This window comes from Ornithodoros turicata, chromosome 7 (assembly GCF_037126465.1).
Source record: "Ornithodoros turicata isolate Travis chromosome 7, ASM3712646v1, whole genome shotgun sequence".
Taxonomy (NCBI): Eukaryota; Metazoa; Arthropoda; class Arachnida; order Ixodida; family Argasidae; genus Ornithodoros; species Ornithodoros turicata.
This window is the reverse complement of record NC_088207.1, coordinates 16,992,959-17,016,177: the sequence shown is the minus strand read 5'-3', so window position 1 is coordinate 17,016,177 and position 23,219 is coordinate 16,992,959. Positions and strand designations below refer to the sequence as shown.

Sequence of the window (23,219 nt, the reverse complement as noted above, 5' to 3'; positions counted from 1 at the left end):
AAGGTAGTGCAAAAGGCCGTGTGCAGGATGGTTAGGCTCACTCAGGGCATCAAAAATGGCCTTTATACCTAAAGCAAGACACTTCACTTTTACATGTGGCACTCGCAAGCCACCAACCTCAACGCGACTGGTACAGACGCGCGCGTGACACCCATTCCACACTGTTACCCCATATATGGCATGGCTGTGTCTCTGTGTGTATTGTCATTGAGGCGGAAGACCAGTCACAAGGACTGTGTCTCTGTGTATTGTCATCAAGCAAGATAACTACCTATGGAGGTAGCCTCTTTTACACAAACTCTATCTTACATACCAGATAACAACGCTCCAAAGCGAGATTGCTTTTTGTAAGTGCCATACCCTGCGAACAATCCTGAAACTCCGGAAGAGTCGCTACGGGGGAGCAGTACAGTCCTAGTGGGCTTACTAGAACTTGATATGCCACTCACCTTGATCATGATCAAAGAGCCGAGTCGCTGTAAGCCAGCGGCGACAGCACTCCGCAGACCCAAGTAATGACTGCTCACGGGTAATATGTGCACGCAGCCCGGCTCTCACTGCCTGAAAAATAGCCATGCTCCCAACATCTGGGCCACCAAAGGACAGCCGGCATCGGCGAATCCAAATTTGGAAGTTAATTTCCGAAATCAGCAATGCTAGTTGCTTTCGCTCTGCGCGTGCGACCGGCAACGGCTCCAGGTACCTTACGGTGGCCCAATCAACTGCTGGGAGCCCAAATATTTGCGCCGCCCTACTCCATAGTAAAAGTGGAATATGGCATCGCAAAAAACAATGTTCTGCTGTCTCAGACATGCCACAAGACGGACAACCGTCCGTCCGACATATCCGAAAACGGTGCAAACGTTCACGCAGTGGGAGGACACCATGGGCCAGCTTCCACTGGAGACTAGCGCGCCGTGCATCAAGCCAGCCAGCAGTGATACGCCGCCAGGCGAATTTCGTTGGCACTGCTGGCCTTGCAGGACCCGGTCGCATTTCCCTGTAGGCGGCGTAGAAATCACGGACGCTCCACAAGGAAATGTCTTCATCTGAGCATTCGACTCTGTAACTCAAGTTTTACGACGCGGAATGTCATGTACTGCAGGGAACACGGTTGTCTATGATCACCACCCAGTGGTTTATCACACCTCAAATATCCGGGTGTTGCAAGACTATATTCTTGTGAGTAAGAAACACGTGCTGCACGTGATCCACCTTCAAGTACAATATTGGCACAAAACTTTGAAGCACAAAACTTTGACGGCGAAGTACTGATAGGCGATTTTAGATTAACCCTGTCCCCAACAGCACAGCACAGAATGCTCCATTCGAACGCAATGGCAGCCGAGCTGTATTGGGCAATTTCCGAAATTTCAGCGGGAGGGGGGGGGGGGTGCAAAAGATCTGAAGGGGTGTAGGGAAGTCTGTGGGGAATCATGGAGGTCGATTTATCAAGTGATTGTTGACATGGTTGATTTATCTCGTGATTTCAAACGAGAAATTAGCCGAGGCGAGCTACAAACATGGACGACACAAACGCGTAAGCCTCCAGGGCCCAGAATGGCGTCAGCACCTTTTTTGTTTTTCTGGGGTGTTTGATCTAATTTGGCTTATCGTGCCTTTGGAAACGTTGTCGTGAAACTTCTACCTTTTCCTAAAACTCCCTAATAACCCGCACTTTTCCGACAGGTCATCAACAAATTCGAGTGGTCCCTCAAATCGTGATAACAACGCTCCAAGAAGGGACGAGGAAATTACTCGACAAAAGGAACTCGTTACCAGCAAAAAAACGCGTTGCTGCGCACACCACCGGCACTGGGGTAGAGTATAGCCCCTGGCGGTGAAACTCTCGATCCATCATCTCGAAATAAAGTTGTCGTTGTCGCTGCGCAAAAAAACATAACGAATAGGTTACTGACGAAGTTACAGGTAATGAATATGAACTTGAAGTTTCTAAGCTACTTTGGAGAAGCGACGAGTCACTTTCATGTTACTCGCTACCTAATATATACATTTTAGTTATTGACCTTTCTAGGATAATTAATTCGGGTCTTGATATCAGAAATTGCGGTGCAATACGTTTTATAATAATTTTTTGATCAGAGCCGTCGCGACGCGAGTTTGCGCCCAGGGCAAAGTAAACATGAAGGGCCGCCCTCCCTCCCTCTGCCGGAAGCTCTCTGCCGACAGAAGCTCTGTAAAAAAAGAAAAGAAAACGCTTCACTGCCGAGATCGTAAATTCAATTTCTCTTCATTCCCGCTCGAATGTTGTCGGCATACGTGGTTATGGTGAGAACATCTGGTCAGAAGGGAAAGAGCTCATGAGAATGTTAAATAGAATGGGAGACAACACCGAGCCTACGGGGCGCCTCTACTCTGGGAGACAAATCGGCTGTCTGAAAAGAAGAAGGTACAGCAACCCCAGAGAAATTTCACAATCCAAACAAGCAGATACCAAGGAGTGGCGCGGTGTCTAGAAGGCTCTGCAAGAGCACAGCATGTATGATACCGTCATAAGCTTTGGCAATATCCAGGGTAACAAGTGCAGAAAAGTGCCCCATCTCACGTGAAAGGCGAATCTGACTCTCAATGTCCGTATGAGCCAGCCATATGACTGCGGAAAGCCGTATGAGCCAGCCGAGACTGACTCTCAATGTCCGTATGAGCCAGCCATATCGAACAGTGAGGGCGAAATCCTATCTGATGGACACTGAGAATGTCACGGGATTCTACATGGGAAAAAAGTCGGCGATTAATAATACGATCAACAGTCATCCAAAGCACAGATGTCAAAGCAATAGGTATTATATTGTCCAGCGCGTTAGGCCATTGGAAGGGACTTTCTTAACAATGACGCGCCACCTTCCAGGCAGGGGGAATCCATGCATATTGAAGGGACGTATTCACAAGATGCAATAAAGCCGGTCTATGTTTGGCCCACAGATATTTGACTGATGGCAGCAGAAATTCCATCGGGTCCAGGGGCTGCTTCAGGCAGGACCTGCACAACAAGTATCAACTCGTCGGCAGAGACACCCAGGCATGAAGGGGAAGCAAGAGCTGCACCAAGGGGCACAGCGTTGAAAAAGAGTAAAGATAAACCCTTGACAATTTCTTCAAGGCGCTCCTTAGAACCCGTGTCCGAGAGGGTAGTGAGGCCTGAGGAGATGGCAGATGCAATATGCCTATGTAGCGCTTTTCTACGATTCGGTGCAGAATGGAAGGTGTTGCGTCCCTAATAGAAGTCACGCTTTGCCGCAGCAACAGACCGCTTGAAGAGAGCTTTATAAAACTAGTAGTTCTTCCAGTTCACATAACAGGTATTGGCAAGTACTTGTTTCCATGCAGCCTTGCGGCGTCTATACGCTCTTGCACAGTCGTCGTTCCACCAAGGCGCACAAGGCGATGTAGTGGGTTTCGTAACGCAGAAGGAGGGTTGCTGGAGGGACTGGGCGACGGAGAAAGGTTATCACATTGGGACAAGACAGCTTCCAGCTTCTGGCCCTGCAGGCAGCGGTTATTGAGGACCCGAAGGAAGGTGTTACGCGAGTCAGAGCAAGGAACTACAAAGTATATGGGAAGGTGGTCGCTATTGGTAGAAGAATCAATGGCCTTCCATGAAGACATCTCGGACCGGGAAAAGCACAAAGAAAGATCAATGGCAGATCTCGCCAGACCAGGGCCAGGGCGCCACACCAGCATGGGCGTTCCCAGAATTTTTTTTCCAAAAGGGGGGAAGCGTGCAAACCCCCACCCTGCCTACCAATTTCGTTCTTTTTTTTTTCTGGAGGCGGACATTGTGCACTGTGTGGGTGCCCAGAGGATCCTATCATGACATCTGAGAATAAGCATTACGACATATGACTAAGGGTGCATTTTTGAGAAGCAACCTTGTCAGCAGACCACTCATACCAGCTGGCCTGTCTAAACGGTAAGAATGAAAACGAGGAAAAGAGAAAAAACGGCCAGAGGTTAGCCACGTTTCCTGGAGAAGGATCACATCGGGAGAATAAGAAGAAACTAAGGCGGGAAGATCAAGGAGGGCTGGAAAAACGGTGTAAAAATTCCACTTAATGACTTTAACCATAGCCTCCTGTATACTTCCTAGGAGTATAGCCTGAAGTATCTCGCTGAAGAAGGAACTCGCTACAACATCGGCAAGGACATCGTTGCCCCCATTCGGCCGGGCACCCTTTTTGTTCCGCTTTCCTTGGGGACTTCAGGATCCAATCTTAGAGGGAGAGGCACCGGGCTTAGAGAAATAGGGAGTTGAAGTCATTTTAGTGTCTATGTCAGGTGAAGGACAAATAGAGATAGGCGTACAGGCTAACGGGGAGGGCAGGCGATGGGGAGGGAACGGAGGCACCGTTGAAGGCGGGAGAACCTGTCCACCCTGTGGTGTACACAGAATTTCGCCCCTGGAAGGGGGGGGGGGACGTTGGGCTCCGCAAGAGGGTGTCTTTACATGCTTTTGACGAAATATTGCGCATTCTCACAAAAGTTTAGGGGGTCTTCTGCAGATTTTGGGGGTGTAGGGGTTCTGGATAAATCACTGCCACGGTCGGGAGGGCCGGCGGAAGAACAGTGGGAGCAGCCCGCGTCACGGTCGACACCACAGTCGAGACTACATTCTGCAAAACAATCAGACAGGGAGGCAAGGAGAGAGTTGATGGAGGAAATTTCATCTCTCATGTTTGGCAACAGCATTATCCACGGCAGAGTTAAGTATCATTTCAAGCCTGTCGGAAGCAGGTCCTGCAGCTTGAGCCATGGCAGCGAAGGATCCTTCAAAATAGCATTAGCGTCGCTACGACAGCAGTGGCGAGAATGCATAATCCCCGACACGGAAGCCTCATGCTCGCGCGAAAGGTAGCTTTGGTAATCAGCAATGTGCGCTCCACCGTACGAACAACACTTCAAGAACGAGTCTGGAGGGCAGTCGGACACGTCATGGGAGTCAGCGCACCGACGGCAACGCACCCCAGACTTGCAGTGTTTAGTAACATGCCCGAAGCGGAAGCAACGTCTACACTGAAGTGGCATAAAGGGATCCACGCGAAATATTAGCGGCAACGACTTAATTTCAGAAGGTTGGTAATGAACTTATGACCAACAAAAGTAACAATTACTGACTCTCTGGGAGCACGGTCCCTGTTTACGGATCTGCTGCAACGGTAGACTTTTACTGCGCCGATGTGCGAGAGAAAAGATCGAGGATTTCCAGTGAAGATAGTGCCACATCCACTCCCGTCACAATACCTTTGACACAAGCCTGATGAGGGGGATAAAAGCTTTCGCATGGGCGTCCACCTAACGAAGAGGTCCCGAGTAAAGAGCGGATAACAGTGACATCTGAGAATCGACAGCCAATCCCGTCACCGCCATATACTGGCGCACTTCAGAAATGTCCCTATATAGTCATCTGCAATACCTTCAAGACATTGTGTAAGGAACTTAGGGTTCTTCGCGCAAATGGAAGGGGACGGACACCGCGCGGACACCGCGATGTTCTTCGCGCAAAGGGATGGACACCAGTCCATTATCTAGAAAGTGTTCTAAAGGAAAGGACAAAATGTCACGCGTCGCAGACCAGTACTGGTAGAGCCCTCGTCGGGCGACATCGTGTAGTCACGCAAACGTCGGCCAATCTCCCTTACCTCAGGCCGTAGAGGTTTGCCAACAAGATACCTTCCTCCCTCTTATCAGTGTAATGGACCTTTTCCATGTACGTGTCGACCCTGGTGTCGGAATGCAAAACGTCGTATTTTAACCCCAAATGAGCAAGGGGCACGCCGCGTGGGAAAGTAGCAAAGAAGTTTGCAAAAGGAATACGGAGAGAGTGAAAGCGTATTGTACTGATTACGAGTGCAAAGCGTTATCAAGTGTCGGCCTCGAACATTTGCGCAACCTTGACACCGACTATCTACCCCAAAACATGGTAGCCGTGGCTAAGCATGCGCATATGCTTACGCGGAAAAGGTCCGTTCGGCTCTTCAAGCCTGACGCAAGCCTTCATCAAGTCTTCTGCTGTCTCACGAGTTCATGACTCGGTGAGCTTCTTCTGCTCCTGGCACATTCGCAGCATTTTATTGGCACAACTGTGTGGCGCTGCAAGCATGATCACTACACCTTCACTTGGTGTAGCACAATTAGCAAAATTAGCTTAATTATTGTGTGACATGTGTGCTAACATACCACAACGTGTGGCAAAAGTCTAGCAGGACTAAATACCGTTGACCCCGTATGCATACTTTTTAATTATTATTTTTTTTACATTGTGATTGAAACGGTAACTGAAGAGTACGGCCCATGCAGTGCACTGGCAAGAGCCCGTCTGTGTGCGCCAAACATTTAAATAAGGCGCCTATTTGCAGACGCAGGTAAGTGTCGTGCGCAGCCGCCTCTACTGTGAAAGGGGGGGGGGGGGCTTCTATATCTGTCGCACGAGAGGAAGGATGTGAGACGGACGTCGCACTACTTTTCTGTAAAAAATGAGACAAATAAAATTAAGCAAGAAAACGAAGTACCCCTGGCGGGACTCGAACCCGCAATCCCCGGTTTAGGAGACCGATGCCTTATCCATTAGGCCACAGGGGCAACACCAAAACGCTCTTTTGCAGCATATTTAACCCAAATTCTCTATGTATTGCGACGATATATGACGTACACACTACAGCATTTCTTGTTATGATCGCGGTTTAAAGTGCGCACAAAATCAAACACACTACTTCGAGAGCTTTTTCTTTTGTGATCCAGGTTGTTCAATTTTGCCAAATTGCCGATAGCACGGATGATTCCTCAACCAGTGGGAGGTCAGTACCCAAGTAGAAGGCCCAGGCCTGCCTAAACCTGCAGAGGACCCTCTCTACGCACCAAGGAAAGCCGCGAGAACCTCTCGTCGCTATTTATTCCGCTATCGCTGTCCATTTTCCCTCAGTGTAGCGGCTAGCGGCAGGCAGCAACCAACTACCGCGGCTGTTCGCTGCTGCCACAACCAACGTCATATCCGGTTTGGTGAAAGTGACGTCATCCACACTATCACTGAATGCATAAAAATAAAAAAGTTTCAAACAGAACCGATGTATTCACCCGTTCATCACGCTAGAAGGGCAGCAATGAATGATGATACAGGCAAATGTAAAACTGTAAAACCGTAAAACGTATGGATGCAGCGAAGCCAAGCCCAAGCCAAACATGGAGCCAAAGCCACATAGGATTCCAGCACGTTTATCTGAACGCAATTTATACAAAAAAATATAATAATACAAATTCTATCACCTCTCGCGTAAAACCTACTCTAATTATTAATACAAGGAATTCACGGAGCACCGGAAGAGTAACGTTACTCTGACACACATTTTGCCTTATTGGATTATTGGAATCAAGGCGATCCAATCCAATTTTTTCGGCGTCGTTTTTTGAATGTTTGAGTTGTTCTCTCGCGTCTCGTGCACTTTCTCCGAATTAGCCGATGGAAGTAGGTGTTATAATTCTGTTTGTCGCTATATTACGTTGTATCTTCGCAGTTGCTTCGTACGCTAGCCCAGATTCAATTGCTGAGGGCCAGCGGCGTTACGAGGAACTCGTCAGCCAAGCTCCCCGATATGGACCATGCTGGCGCCAGGCCATCGAGAACCTCGAAGTCGGATGTAAACATCTTACAGACGAGATACAGACACGGTTAGCTTTGGAGTTTACCAACTGCCTCTTGGAAAAGACAGGAGGAACCAAGTACTACTGCCCGAAATCGGTGCGCTTCGCCGATTGTGACGACATGAAGGAGCTGGAGAGAAAGCATTTCCCGACTTTCACGTCATTTTTCACGCACACCCAAGTCATCTGCTTGTTCCTCCAGGAACAGATCTGGCAGGAACGTACGGAAATGAACCTCGCTTCTTTGAGCGAAACCAGCAAGAAAACTACCGAGGTAATGCTGAAGGCCGAGCGCGTCCAGGAAGATCTCCTCCGCTTGCAGCAGACGACAGCCACAACTCAGAGAGACCTCATTCACAAGTTGAATTCCGAGTTTGATCGATCTCGCCAGGAAGTGGCAAGCTGGGCCAGGCAGCAGGAGCAGGTTTGGAGGCAAACTATTCGTCAGGTGACGCAACTGCACGATTTCTTCGTCAACTTGTTTTCCACCATGTACGCCTACGGTTATTACGTTGGCATGTTGGCAGTTTCGTTCGTCTTGACCGCGACCAAGAGATCTGCGAAAGCGAGGTACTGGCTGTTCCTGCTGTTCACGGTCAATTTCTTCGTGGAACGCTATCTGGGAGCAGTCTACGCACATTTGGAGATGGACATGCCCATCATGTTGTCGAGAGACGTAAGTCAGTGTCTGTACTCGTTCTACGGACCTGACATGACATGTTGCAGAGCTCCGCGCTCGCATATTTAACAACTAATGGGCTGCATTGTAGGTGTAGCTTGATGATGTGCTTGAGGAAATGACATCTTTCTGTTCCATTTGCAGGGTCCTGTTGGTTCTAGAGTTACTTTGTGTCGCAAGGTCTTCTGTTGCATAGCCCTCGCCGTGCTCACCTGGTTCGCCGCAACCTATAAGGACTTCATGGAAGAGAATAATCGAATACTGTTGGCTCTGCAAAGAGACGTTAAAAATCTCATGAGCATCAAAGGTGATTTCTTGTTTCCTCATGGAGTAAGACAGCAGGGCTCTAGTGCCACCACAGAGGCAAGAGTGGTGGCCACAGCAAACATTCTTGTACATGTGTATGTGTGTGTATGGGTTGGGGGAGAGGGTTATTGACTACGAATGGATATGATTACAGACACTGCAGCAAAATTACAAGAAGTACCTTAATCACTTTGTGAAAGCAGAGAGACTGCAATGAGAATTCACAAACTGGTTAGGTTAGGCAGTGTTTCCAAAACTTTGCTACCCCCCAAAAATATAAACTATGGTGTCACCCCCCCCCCCCTTCATTTTTTTGCGATGCCATAAGCTTTTCAGTGAACCATAATACACACATTTGTCTCTGAAATATTCTTTGACGGTTAATATAGTCAGAGTAAATCAGCTGGGCTAGGAACCCTCATTAAAAAAAGTTTGAAAAATGCATGTCAGCAGGAACGACTGTTCCTAATGACTAAAATTCGCTCACTTGTTACTGCATAGTTTGTCAAAAAGAGGGCGGAGTTTGGATGCCACAACTCTCAGTTCTGGCTCCTTGTACAGCTGCAGCCTGCACTTTAGTTTCATCGACACCATTGCCGAGGCGGGCTAGAAACATGGCCGACACGAACACACTAGCCTCCAATGGCCAAGAATAAATGGAATTCTAATAACTCGGGAAAAAATTACACCGTTGAAGAAAATAAATAAATAAATAAACGGTTGCATCCCAGTCCAGAAATCAGGATGTTCTAGGTTCCAGTCCTGGGGTCAGCATCTCTCTCCTGAGTTCCTAGAGGGTTCTTGTACATGGAACAAAGGTTCTTCGAAAGTACGGAACCATTGCGTCTCAAACTTAACGGCAAATCAGAGAAAATCTAAATCCTGCTACAAATTCTAGTGCTACGTTTCCAACACGTTGCTGTATTCATCCGTGTTATTCTTGTTTATCGTCCTCCTTGTTTTTGCCTCGTACGAGCGAACTATGTAATGAAATGCACATGGAGTCACACTTTACTTCTTTCATCACTCTTAGGAATTATCCCGGAGGTGACTCAGGAACAATGCGATGCTGAGAGTATATCAGGTGCGTGTTTGTTAAAGAGTGTTGAGCCACGCTAATTGGAGATATTCTTCTGTGTCAGTTGCAGACAGCCAATATCATTCAGAGAGTGACGAGACGTTCACATGTTCGACGGAGGAATCGCGGAGCGAGATATCCTCGGACAGCTCCTCTGTTGTCCCTGAAGATGTCGATGAAACATCTTTGATAGGTAATAGTTTGTTACATTGTGACAAAAATTATTTTTCTGAGATTGAAAGTGCTTGTTATATCAGTGAATACGATCAGTGATTATATCAATCACTTTGATTGTTATTGTGAAGGGGCTCGTTATTTTATTCCCCACGTTCCCACCAGCAATGGGGTAGAGAACCTCCCCGCTCTCCAAAGTCAAAATAAAGTAGTTGTTTCGTTATGTACCTATGCACTTCTGCTGAAACTAAATATTTCATGTTGTAGGCGTGGGCAACAACCCTACGGAGTCAGCTGTTGAGAGCCTTAGTCTGCAGGCCCCGGTAAGATACTGCTTGGTGTCTCGTTTTAATAGCACGCGAACGAGCATGTTATCCTAACGATTTTTACGCGTCAACAAAGTCCAGAGAGATCCAAGCTGCGAAGAAGTAAACGCTGAACACTGAACGCATATTTGTTACTGTACTGTATGCATAACAGTACTAGTGGACAGTCATGCCTTTGCCACCTGTGTCCTTTCTCTAGAATGTATCTCCACAGCTACATATGCTTCATTGTAGTTTCATGCAGCGTGTTCTGTGTGTTCATAGTGTTGCAGTTTCGTCTGTGTACCAGCATCAGGAGAAATTTGTCAGCCTGACTGGTACGATTACTGCCCCACGTGTTGGTCCAAAAGCGGCGCGACTGCCCGCGAGCACAATTTATCCGCCTAATCGGTCACTGTGGCTTTCGTCCAAGGATTGTTACCGGAAACAGAAATGGAAACGAGAAGTGGTGCATACCCGAATTTCGCTAGAAACGAAAATGGATACAGAAACAAAAATATTTTCGTTGGCATTACCAGAAACCGAAATGGAATTCGAAGGACAGTAACCACAATGGACATGTGGTGGTGCTAATGCTGTAACATGTAATGGTGCTGGCCATTGTTGGCCTCACACAGGATAACAAACACCTATTTTTCAACTCCGCTATTCCTGAATGGGCAACCCCACAAATTTTAATTTTTTTTACATTCGGAATTTACAGCGTACGGACCTTCTCCACATACGCGTCGTATCAGCTTTTCCAGCGAACCACACGTTGTGCGCTCCATAACAACACGCTCGGCCCTTTTGCCTCAGTGACGATACGCTAAAGCGTAGCTTATTCATAGGGCCTGACTTTTTAGGGTTAAACCCGTATCCGCCCGATATTTACCCCCCGAACGAAATCTGTAAAATTCGGGTTTAACCCGAATCTACCCGAAAACAACCGGGTCGCGTGGCACACTCATAAGTGTGCATTAAAATAAAGTTTGATAACATTGCTAAACATTAGTTCCATGTTAAGACAAATTTTTATTAAACAAAAAAAAAATCACCCGAATTCCTGACGACAGAATATGCCGTAACGGGATTTAACCCGAATACACCCGAATTTTCGCATGAAAAAATATCACCCGATATTTACCCCCCGAATTTGGCCAAAAATAAAACCCGAAAAAGTCAGGCCCTACCAGTGACTCTACCTATGACTGGTTACGTGCATGGACCGTAAATTTTGTTAACCGCCCCAGACGTCTTTTTTTTTTTTTTTTTTCCATCACACAGGGTATGCTGGTTGTTGCAAAGTAACGCTTCTTAACACTCCCGCAGGAACCCTTCTCCCCCACGAAATACAACCTGCGGCCCAGACGGTCACAAGGAACGCCCAATGCTGCGCTGAGGGAATCTGTTGCAGAGTTTGTGCAAAACGTAACCAAGGGTTTACGAAAAGGGTCCCGCACGCAAGCGCGACACGCGCTCGGAGTGCTCTCGTCGGATGAAGATTGAACGCCGACACCGACCTAGTCCACGAATATCATGATAATGCCCCGTGTTTCGCGTCAACTTTACCCGTTTCACATTATTTCTATCGATAACTTTCGATGCACTTTGAAGACAATTTTTTAAATGAACTTTATCTGTCACCTTGTTTTAGACATAGGCATCTTTTTGTTGCATGACCCAGCCTGCTAGGTGATCTATTTTAAAAGCAGTGTCGTCTGCAATTATTTATTTTGGCTACATCACAGTTATTTCCATAATTTTGTAATTTACTATTACCAGCGTGTCATGTTTTGTTTCTCGATTGTGTGATTTTTAATGATATTATACCATGCTACGATGAATTGCGGTATAATAAAGGTGCATTGTCCGTCCAATTGACCTCTCTGACAATGTGTGCCACCAAAAAGCATGTCTTTTTTTTTTATGAATATCTGGTAGAGTCATGTCTCTGTCATCCGGAATTTGTTACCCGTATCCGGACGGTAAGTACGAGAACAGATGCTCGAGGACCTGTGTCACTGTGATTCACATGTCCAGACTACAGTAACCAGAGACCCTAATCTAGACGTGTCAACACCACCTGTTAGCATTTGTCAGCATCGTTTGACCTGTTGCGGAAAAGGGTCACCGCTCCGGAGGGGTGGGGGTGGGGGGTGGGGTGGGGGGGACGGGTCCTCTGTCAGCTGCGGCGGTCAGAAAGCTTCTCTAACATGTAGCAGCGATGCCCACAACTTTCAGGCAGCCCACTTTCTATGACGTTTTTAAGTAACTGGTGCTTTGGGCAGATAGATATACTCTATTTGTCTTTGTGCAGGAGAAATAAAGTGCTCTAAAAAAAGTTTGCATTTCCCTGGATTTTTGCTTGATTTGCTTATCCGGAAATTATACCCAGGCACCGAGCTGTCCAGGTAACCGAGACTGCATCTGGTTAATATTCATATATAATTCATAATATTCATATTCTTTTTTTAGAGCACTTTTTTGCTTGATTTGCTTATCCGGAAATTATACCCAGGCACCGAGCTGTTCAGATAACCGAGACTGTACCTGGTTAATATTCATATGTAATATTGAATATATATAAATACAGGGTGTTCAAAATTAAGCTTTCACTAGCACTTTATAAATAGGCGAACAAAAGAAAACTGGTGCTATTTTTTCTGTTCCTTGAATAAGAAACAGGTGCTACATAATTAGCAGCACCTGTTTCTTACACAAGTAGCATAAAGTTATCATGCGGTTTCCTGTCATCGCTGTGTTTGCGTAGCACTCGTGAAAGCTTAATATTGAACACCCTGTATATAGGGCCTGACTTTTTCGGGTTTTATTTTTGGCCAAATTCGGGGGGTAAATATCGGGTGATATTTTTCATTTGAAAATTCGGGTTAAATCCCGTTACAGCATATTCTGTCGTCAGGAATTCGGGTGTATTCGGGTGATTTTTTTTGTTTAATAAAAATTTGTCTTAACATGGAACTAATGTTTAGCAATGTTATCAAACTTTATTTTAATGCACGCTTATGAGTGTGCCACGCGACCCGGATGTTTTCGGGTAGATTCGGGTTAAACCCGAATTTTACAGATTTCGTTCGGGGGGTAAATATCGGGCGGATACGGGTTTAACCCTAAAAAGTCAGGCCCTACCTGTATATTGATAAATTAATAATTATAATAATAATATATGAATTAATATATTGATATAATAATGAACATTCAGACAATGGGTTCCATGGCATGTTTCATCAGGTAACTGCAACAATGAACTTGGTAATCATTTTGAAAGTGATACCATTATTTACTCTCATATTTGATGTACTCACGTACTGAACGCTGAGGCGCTGGTACATTTTTGTTCCCTGTACATTAAATGCACTCACCACCTGGTGGGTGATGAACAACAGACGTCGAGGAGGACGTTAGATTCCGGGGATATGTTTTTTTTTTTTAAAGTTCTGTGTTGGTGCCACGAAGCAACTATGGCTATGAGCAGTGTATAGATGTGGACAGAGGGTGTTAAGGGGGGGGGGGGTTGGTATACGTCCTGGGCAGACTTCAGGGGGAACTGTGCAGACATTTGTCTAGAAAGTCTTTGGAAAATTCCCAGGGAAAACCTCAGACAGCACAGCTGGTGGTAGGATTCCAACCTACCATCTCGCAGTCTTCAGCACAACCTTCAACAAGCGGGACGCCTTAACCTGCTGGTTCGGGGAGGTCACACAATAAACTGGGTGTTGAGTGTACCTTATGTGCTGGGTTCCAATTTCCTCCGCGTATTGAATGGACCTCCTCAATGGTGCAATTTGGGCAAAAATGTGTATCATACGCAAGCAAGTACCGTATTAGAAGAGAAGAACTTGCATATAGGCGAGGTAATGTGTCTAGGAATAATCTTTTTGTACCTCATTGCAACATGTCCAAGAACTGCTTTATATACTCACAGGGATGTGCTGCCCTCGTCAAGCATGAAGATTCAGTGAAATAGGTTGGCCGTAGAGCAGCTGTTATGGACATCTGCTCACAGATGCAACTTGACTGCATGTAACAAATATTGTGAACAGTAATACAAGTTCTGAGTGACTGTTGTCTTATTGACTCATACGAGCTAAAACTTTTGCTGGTATGCACCAGATCATTCATGGATCCACCAACGAGTACCACAAATCCACAGATACCTACTTATGTACACAAAACTTCCAAAGATATGCAATCGTCACAACAAAGTGCGCTCGCATGCTAAAAATTGCTGCATGAACGCTGATCATGTTGTGAAAACACTTGTCATCAGGGCACGTTTGGGTGGTATTTCTGTTAACGAAACATGAATCTGCTTCCCCGTCTGCTTGGCACTCGTCACGTATCTCATATGCCCCACTCTAATGTGCAGACACCATCATCTGCTGGCAGAGATGCACTTCTGCGGCTGTAGGCGAATGTGGTTAAGCTTCAAGTACAGTTAAGAAATAAAGCAGCCCAATTGAAGTTACCCAGGACCAGTGCACAGGTCACATCTTAGGGCCTGAGCTAAGCATTCCTTTGATTTACCTGTACCTGTCTCAGGCCCATCCCAAGCTCGGGGTATTTTCAGGTTTCCCAGCCTGGCTCAAGCCTGAGAAATTTCTAGCCTCACCAAACCTGTCAACAGCAGGGTAGCAGGATATAAAAATTAGCCTAACAGTGTGGTGACACAAGATCAAGCCCATCAATGGATGGCTCTAGCTTGCCCCAGGCCCACAATGTCTAACCTGAGCCCAGCCAGGGCCTGCCATAGGAAGGCTTTACTGCACTTTATTAAATTTCAAATGGAGAAGGAAGCAAGGGCAACCTCAAACTAGTGATGACTATTGACTACCCTTTCTCCATCACTCCTACTGAGGATTGCGTGCATGTTTCCTGCAACACCGTTTCTGTCCATTTCCTTTTGGCTTATTGTTGGATCTATACGGCAAGGTCTCGAAAACCTAAAGCTTTATGCTTAGAAGAAACACTGTGTGAGGAACTGTTTTGTAAAGGCTGGATTTGCCAGTGCTACGGCAGCTACGGGGACACAACTGGAACAACACGAGCAACTCCAATCAGACGCGTGGAAACGCTTCAACATGTCGAGTTCGACCATTTTCTATCGGCCGACGATGCCATTATAGTGGCACCTGGACTGACAGACAATATCACTGACGAGTATCACTGAAGATATGACGAGCGGTAACGATGATGGCTAGGAAGATGAAAAGAAAGAAACAGAAAAAGCATAATTGTGTACAATATGGTCGTAATGAAGCAAAAAAAAAAAAAAAATCATAGTCCGGAAATTGCGAGCGGCAATTGTTGTTTTTGGTATTACATACAACCAAAAAAGAAAGCAAGGACCAGAAAGAGTACGTGTTACGACACGTCTAAATCATCGATTAGATCTTCACCTGCCCTTTCCACCGCAAACTTGCTGGGCCCATCGTACTTTTCATATTCACCGCTCACGTAGCGCACAGGAATAGAAAATCACACATCCCAAAACCATTAACATGATGTGAAGATGCTTTATTCTTTCAACATGATAACTCCCATATCACATGTGCCCCTTTCACAGAATGCACGACCATCATAAATAGAATAATGTAAATCTCTAGCTTCTACGTGCAGTGCCATGCAGTTGCACACGGAGCGATAAAACGAATGAATAAAGGGACACTATTCAGTCGGAAATTTCTATGTACACCATAAAGCTCTGACTCTCTGTTGTATTTACACAAATCAGCCTACTTCGCAAACTGGGTGTAGAAGGTTAACTTGATGCGTTCTATGAGGTGACAAAATTTAACGGCAGGCCCCATCTTGAGCTCGAGAAACTCCTGCACCGTTGGTAGGGTGAGCAGAAGCAAGGCTTGGCCGTCAATTTCCTGAAAGTAGGACATTCTATGAAGAGTGACCAAAACTTTACTGCATGTATCAAATATTGTGATATCAATCAATAAATATCCATCATAAATATATATATATCAACATATTTTAATTATCAATACATAATATGCATAATCAATAATATAACATAATCAATTAATAAATATTCATAAATATCAAATGTTGTGTCTTTTCTGTAATGTCGAGCACAATGTAGAACGGAACTAGACGCGTTCGGTTGCACCAAATTTTAAATAGAACCTGAAGTTTTCGGGAAATATTTGTTTCTAAATTCGGAGGGAAAAAAATCGGGTAAATAAATATGTACACTAAATTTACGCGAATTTGGGTGAAAAAACTTCCAGTACGTTAAATTCGAGGAAAAATCTGGCTCAGTTGCTCAAACTAACTGTACTGGTTTGGTACAAACGGTGATGTAACCACATGTGCAGCCAAACAAGTTACTGTGAATTCCTACAAACGTCTCAGTGAGGGTAATTTGCCGGGTAAAAATCGCGGTTTCACCCTAAAGAGGACACGTCCAATTCAGAGTGTAAATTCGGAGAAGAGTCTGGTTAAACACCAAAACTTCAAGGCCGCAACGCAGCCTATTACACCAGGCTCAAAAGGTGAAACAAAAAAATTCAACTATTTTTTTTTCTCTTGCTCACAGTTACACATTTCTGAGGGAAATTAGACAATTTTGGTTAGAATTTTGTTTCTTCCATTTCGCAGCCTAGATATGAGAGTGTCGCTGTTGAACTGCACAAAATTGTATTGAGCGCTTTCCAGTATATACTGTACACAATGGGGTTCAAAATACAGGCACTAGTACTACACAGGAACTGTAAATTCCATTAGTGTCCACTGTAATCAAAGCATGTGCATCAGGTGTGAGCACTTTTTACATCTATCAGGTAAGCAAATTTTGCTCTAAGTAATAAAGCTCCTGTATGGTTGGTGTTGTAGTTGATTTCGGTCTCCTTGCCGGACTCTTGCACAATTTTCAATAACGTCAGCCGTCTAAATCGGGGCCACTGACACCCTGCCAGTATCGCGTGCTTCCTGCACCCAGTTCACTACCCTCGGTGTTTGACACCTCTGTCTGGTTTCTCACCGCCTGTCATCCAGTTTTTCCGAACATGGCACTTAAACGATTCGCAAAGTAATCTGTCTGTAACCGCATTTACATGAACGGATATGTCGACCGAAGGCCACAGTCCACTGACTGTTAAGGTCGACTGGCGAAGGTTTACGCGACTGCCAACAGAGATGCCATAGAGCTCTGCAGCGTTACAAACAACTTTGTCATCGCGCTAATTATTTTACTTCTGAAATACTTTTGTAGCCTTTCGGCAACCACTCTTTTCATAATCAGTCAACCGTCACTTGTATTCTTTTGGACGCACTGCACGAAAATCTGCTCCTCCCTTGACTGTGTCTCTGTTGTTGTCCACCTTTTCTATTCCAAGGCGAGTGAGATAGACCCTCCCCCCCACCCCCACCTACTTATGCCCTTAGCTCTGAGCAGTGATGTCAGCGCCCCAAATCGTGCAACACACGGTAGTTTAGCAGACGACGCGGCACTTTCAAATACACGGTCTCGAGTTGTTCGCACTTTTCAAGAAGCACCGCTTCTTCTGTGGATTTCCTACAGGTTTTGTAGCTTCCTTGGCACCATACTGTTTGAAACACCATGCAAAACACGCTGATGAAACGACCTACTGTTGGGATCCGTGGCCGTTTGGGCCCGAAATGGCGCTGTGCAAACTTCACTGCAACAGCCCTATGGGGAGTGGCTCAATAAGTCAACTGACATGGTTTACACGGTGGGGCTCAGTCGACATTTGTCACCCGAGTTACCCAAGCCGAGCAACTTATCTCAATATACTGCACTTACTGCGGGAGTTTATTGAACGCATATTAAACTTGAGCCCCGAAATGCTGACCCATTAATTCGAAATCTCTTAATTCGAACTGATGCCCGATCCAAAATGCAAAATTTGCAAAATTTTCGGATCGCTCCAAAAAAAATTTTTCTTGTTTGTTTTTTTCCCGAAAAATTGGAAAAAATGGAAACAAACGCGGTTACTGCTGAGTCGAAGCATTGCCGGCCAAGCCACAGCATACAATGAGCTAGAATCTTTAGTAGTGTTCACCCTCTAGGCATAAATGCAGAGCAGAGCATCCCATGAGACTGCTGTCTACTCAGCGATAGGTAATTGGAACAACTCGTCCACTCCGACCAGAACTCCGACATTATGTGAACGCGATGGCGATCGCTTGGAGCAGCCAGGCGGAGCTCTAAGTTGTTGGTTGTTGGCGAATTAGAGGCACCTAAGGCACCGTTGGCGGGTTGGAACGCATCGAAGGCACGAAAATTAACATTTTTGAATTTTGTCGCCTGGAAATTTTGGGCAATTTTTCCGGAGACGAGAAAAAAAAACAGAAAAAAAAAAAAACTTTCCCCCCCAAAATTTCAGTTTTTTTTTTTTCCCGGGGCTTCGCATCTCTAGTCCTGGAAAAGTCGTGTACTAACGCCTAACTCCCTAGCACATGCCGGCCCGGAATAAGTAATAAGTAGGGGTGTGTGAACCCGAGCATTTGTGTCAATTTTACAGTACGCGCCTTTTACACTAAAAGTTTGCAATTTGTAGTCCATGGCTCTAGAGTAATTAACTTGGGCTAATGTTATCTTAAACTAAACACGGGTCCACCTATGTTGGTCCTGCAGCACCGGAAATTTTGTAAAGCAGGCTTCACCTCATGCAGGGAAGCATCAGGTGAAGCTCACTTTCGGGGTGTTGCTGTTCATATTCGGGAGACCAAATATCGGATACTCGATTCCGAAAACGAATACTTTGATGATTGATATTCGATTCCACTTCGAGGTCTCGAATATTTGCACACCCCTAGTTCTCAGTAATAAGTAGACTTAGCATTTAATAAGTAAGGGCATCCCTGTCATGCCAGCAACGCGCCCCTGCCACGTCTGACTGCGTATGCATACCACCTTACGTATGCTTGGCAATATAAGGTGTGCATAAAACTCTTCACCTGTTCCTGAAGTGTCTTGGCTAAGTGCGAACAGTCTGTTGTCTTGATGAACCGGACGACGTCACTCACACTCCATTCGAGTGGATTCGAGTCAAGCGGCATGGACTGTGCTGGCACACTTCCAATCTTGAGAGTCTGAAAGAGTCAAGCTAGTCAGTACTCCCTGCCAGCTTCCACAACAAGTAGTATTCGCACAAATATGATAATGAATCGACGAAAGAAATGCAACATGGAAGAACACGTAATGCAGTGATGGCCACTAACTACTTCTATAGTAGTTTAACTATAACTACTAACTACTTCGCGATGGACTAGTTGAACTAGTAGTTCAACTACTTTTCAGGGGAGTAGTTAAAACTACTTCTTTAACTACTGCAATGCAGTTTAACTACATCTATAACTACTTAATGTTGTCCATCAACACCAATCCCTTGTAGTGTTCTTGGACACCTAAATACGAATCACATGGAATGATAAACTTTGGCTCAAGCCACTGCTACGATCGTCAAATACAAAGCTTGCGGCGCGATTCTTTCTGTGCCTACGCGATAAACTAAGTTGCAGAATTACTTCACAGCAAATGAGGCTTCACTGGACAAGCATTAAAAGTGAAGATTTAGTACACACGCACGACACAATTGTTCTGCACCTCCGTTCTCATCAAACAGCGGCAGTGGTGGAACAGGAGGACACAGTTCTCTCGCCATCTATGTGCTTCCGCAGTTGATGAATCGCATGTAGTTCAGTTTGTAGGCCATGCAACCAGGAAGATACTGATGTTTGAAGTGAGGTCTCTTCGATTTGGCTGCACTTGCTGCGCCCGTTCAAGCGGTGGAGCATTTTCCTATTTGTTTTTCTAGTGCTACGCAAGCCACGAGCACCTTCCTTTTCAGTTTGTAAAAGCGCCCACCCCTAGTTCTGGACGAGTTCACGGCAAGGCTGAACTTCCTGCATAGTAGCTGCGGCAAGAGTCCACTACAACAAGTAGGCAAAATTACCGTTGATCCAAATTTTATGGTTTTTGTACGTTCACTTGCTCGAAGCACGTGATCGTTAGAATATCACTCGAAACGCTAATCTTGAGTGTCAGCTTCCCGGAGCAGGCGCCGAACCACCCTGACAAAGTTAAAGGGGCTCAGGTCCCCCCAAGTCCCCTACCAGTCGGCAACTATGTGTACTTCAGTGGCATAGTAAACAATTTCACATTTGTTTGCACATTTTTTGCGACAGTACATTAAAGAAATGACAAGTGGCCGAAAACTAAAAATTACAACGCTAGGGTTCTTGAATACCAGCACCCTCTGTACAGAGTGAGGTCAACCGTGTTGTCCGCTACGACGACTGCCCCCTTGAAGCCCGCACATGCTGATAAAGCTATAGCTACACACTTACGCTACACTCTTTTGGAATTCAGTAAATAAGTAGCAGAGCAGCTTTTGAGAAGCTGACGAAAGTGGAACACGGCATCCAGCACGGTGACCGAGGGCTTCAAAATGGCGGCACTCGCTTCTGCAAAGGACGGCTCCGCCGTACACAGTGGGAACTGGTATTCAGGCACCCTAAACAGAACGTGCGAGAGGAGCAGAACAACGTCGACAGTGCAGACGAGGCCACCTCATTCGCTAATACGTTTCAGAAGAGACCATGGAATTCTAGAGTCAAAGCTGCACGCCCACAGTATCATCGAGGAATAGGGTTGCCACCTTTCGTAGTGAAAAATACCGGCTGAGGGAGAGGAGGTGGAATAGGGGAAAGGGAAGTGGGTGAGAGGTGGACGAGCACACAGAGAGAGAGAGAGAGAGAGAGAGAAAGATAATACGAGGAAACATGTGTTCCTGTGTGTGGCTGTATCACTGATGCTAAAAATTGCTATAAACAGGCATGAACGCTACACTGGATCATATTGGAGCAACCGGATTGGACTGCCACTTACTTTGAAAAACGCATCGACGCCAACTAGCCCTTCTTTGCAGGCAGGGATCTCATGGTGGTTGTATACGGCCCAAGTTCTAGCTGGCTCGACACAGCCATACCAACAGCTTTGCACAACCACTCCTATTGTCCCCTCCGAACGCAAGACTTAATGAACAACAATGAATAATAATTATAATGGGTAACTAAGAAAACGACTGGTGACTGCGGAGTTGGGTCTGTGCTCCAGATTTATTCGAGCCGTAGTGGAATGTTGAAGGGAAAACCACCGTAAAAGCCCTTACGAAAGGCCTCGAGCCACAAATACTGGCAAAAGGCTGCCAGTATCACCTTCCTACCGGCAGAGCGCGCAAATAACCGGTCGTGCCGGTATAATACCGGCCTGGTGGCAACCCCATCGAGGAACTTTGCAGATCTACCGCAGTGAGCGCAGCCAAGTGGAGGAGTACGTGCAATTACCTCGTACGTGCTCTCATCCTCCCTACTCTGCTGCCTGAGGAATGTGCACCACGTATTACGCACCTCAGGCGCGGTGGGTAAACACTGAGGAGATTCTTGCGTTGCTGCGGACTGTGAGGCCTCTTGCTGCGGCTGACGCACCAGGCGGGACTTGAGCGACTTTTGCCATTTCAGGTCCAGGTTGATGTTCTTGAAGTCCGGCAGCTGTGCTCCACGCGTCTTCATCCGAGAAGGGGCGGAGGAGGCTTCTTCCTTCGGCTTCTTCGCAGGGACCGACGATTCCTCCTCAGATTCTTGTTCGTTTTCCTGTTTCGTCAGAAAGTCTCACAATCAGCTTTTTTTTTTGTTGTCAGCAGAAAAGTAGTCAATCTTTTTTTGCATTGGCACAAAACCAATTGTCAAAAATTAGGTTTAATTTTTAAAGGTGGTTGCGATATCGGGTGGAAAAAATACATGTGAAGACATTTTGCATATTGTAGCCGCCACAGGGGCCTCCTCTGCACATTGAGGCACATGTAGGAGCATTCTTTCATTTTGTTGGATGCGAAAACTGGCAGCCTAAATATCTTTTACATTGAAAAAAAAAAAAAAAAAAAAAAAAGGACCTGTGCAATATTTCTCGGTGGTGATGTTTTGAGAGCACACTTTCGCCCGAGTAAACTGACGAGAAAGAATTATGACAGTCAGCGCTCTTTGAAGCAAACGGAGAGCCCAATGTAATGAATGTCTCCCCTTGAGATCAGGGGCATTTGTACAAAAGTGTGCTGTATATATAATTAGAGCCTGAAGTTTTCGGGAAATATTTTTTTCTAAATTCGGGGGGTAAAAATCGGGTAAATAAACGTGTGCACTAAATTCGTGCGAATTCGGGTGAAAAAAACTTCCATTACGCTAAAATCAGGGAGAGATCAAGCTCAGTTATTCAAACTAACTGAAGCGGTTTGGTACAAACGGTGATGTAACTGAATTTTTCCGCCAAACAGGTAAGTTGGTGCATTCCTACAGACATCCCAGAGAGGGCAATTTGCCTGGTAAAAATCGGGTTTCACCCTAAAGGGGCAACGTTCAATTCGGGGTGCAAATTCGGGTAAAACCCTAAAACTTCAGGCTCTAATTATAATCAACCTGAGTAAATTTGGCACGTGCTTCACATTGGTGAGGTAAAAAAAGAGACCTTCACCTTGGCAAATTTTTGAGTTCAGTTCAAAAAAATTGACATGATAAAATTTAAGGTAGGTGATATTCATACCAGAAGGTGGCAAAAACCTAGAAAAAACAAATGCCGCTGACCGCATGATTCTAGGTGGCGTAGTTTTTTTATTACGATTAAGGCCCTCGATTTTCTGCTGCGACAAGTTCAAAATTCCGCAGCACTGACTCGTAAATTCCGCAATTTTCCGCGGCGAGCAGTCTGATGCGGTCTGTCACCTGCAATCATTTTATACTCGCTGAATAAACTTGGGCTAACGTTATCTTAAGCTAAACTACAATCTGTCTGTCTTTACCCTGCAGCGTAGACAATTTTGTTAAGCGGGCTTCACTGCATGCAGTGAGGCGACAGGTGAAGCCCACCTTCAGGAGGTGTTGTTTGTATTTGGCGAATAGTTGAACATCTGGAAACCCAAATATTGGGTATACGCAATTAATTCCAAATTCCGCAAAACTTTGCGGAAAACCT

At 45.7% G+C, this 23,219-nt stretch overlaps 2 protein-coding genes and 1 non-coding gene across 7 annotated transcripts in view; 1 reads left to right on the top strand and 2 right to left on the bottom strand.

Moving 5' to 3' along the window:
• Positions 1 to 6,524: 6,524 nt before the first annotated feature.
• On the bottom strand, positions 6,525 to 6,597 carry Trnar-ccu (transfer RNA arginine (anticodon CCU)). Its single transcript has one exon. It is a non-coding gene; the product is annotated as a tRNA-Arg (tRNA).
• A 793-nt stretch (positions 6,598 to 7,390) lies between these two features.
• LOC135399598 (uncharacterized) lies at positions 7,391 to 11,934 on the top strand. The gene is made up of 6 exons (XM_064631324.1): positions 7,391 to 8,329; positions 8,477 to 8,639; positions 9,672 to 9,722; positions 9,781 to 9,909; positions 10,158 to 10,213; positions 11,528 to 11,934. Exons 1-6 carry the CDS (start codon positions 7,472 to 7,474, stop codon positions 11,702 to 11,704), a joined length of 1,434 nt encoding a protein of 477 aa, XP_064487394.1. The 5' UTR covers positions 7,391 to 7,471; the 3' UTR covers positions 11,705 to 11,934.
• Positions 11,935 to 15,712: 3,778 nt separating this feature from the next.
• The window catches only part of LOC135400253 (scm-like with four MBT domains protein 2), a 57,475-nt gene continuing 49,968 nt past the window's right edge, over positions 15,713 to 23,219 (bottom strand). For 4 of the 5 annotated variants that reach the window (XM_064632030.1, XM_064632032.1, XM_064632031.1 and 1 more), the window contains 3 exons: positions 21,542 to 21,847; positions 19,151 to 19,285; positions 15,713 to 16,092 (listed from right to left, as the gene is read on the bottom strand). In XM_064632030.1, the coding sequence (XP_064488100.1) occupies positions 15,952 to 16,092; positions 19,151 to 19,285; positions 21,542 to 21,847 (582 nt within the window). In that variant the 3' untranslated portion in view covers positions 15,713 to 15,951. The remainder of the gene's footprint in view (positions 16,093 to 19,150; positions 19,286 to 21,541; positions 21,848 to 23,219) is intronic. The other variant, XM_064632033.1, reaches the window with a different exon arrangement.

What these genes read in the sequence shown, in the direction of transcription:
- LOC135399598 (XM_064631324.1), top strand. Translation starts at nt 7,472, where the DNA reads ATGGAAGTAGGTGTTATAATTCTGTTTGTCGCTATATTACGTTGTATC. An exon ending in AAATCTCATGAGCATCAAAG is followed by an intron (nt 8,640 to 9,671) that starts GTGATTTCTTGT and finishes CATCACTCTTAG; the next exon opens with GAATTATCCCGGAGGTGACT. An exon ending in CGATGAAACATCTTTGATAG is followed by an intron (nt 9,910 to 10,157) that starts GTAATAGTTTGT and finishes TTCATGTTGTAG; the next exon opens with GCGTGGGCAACAACCCTACG.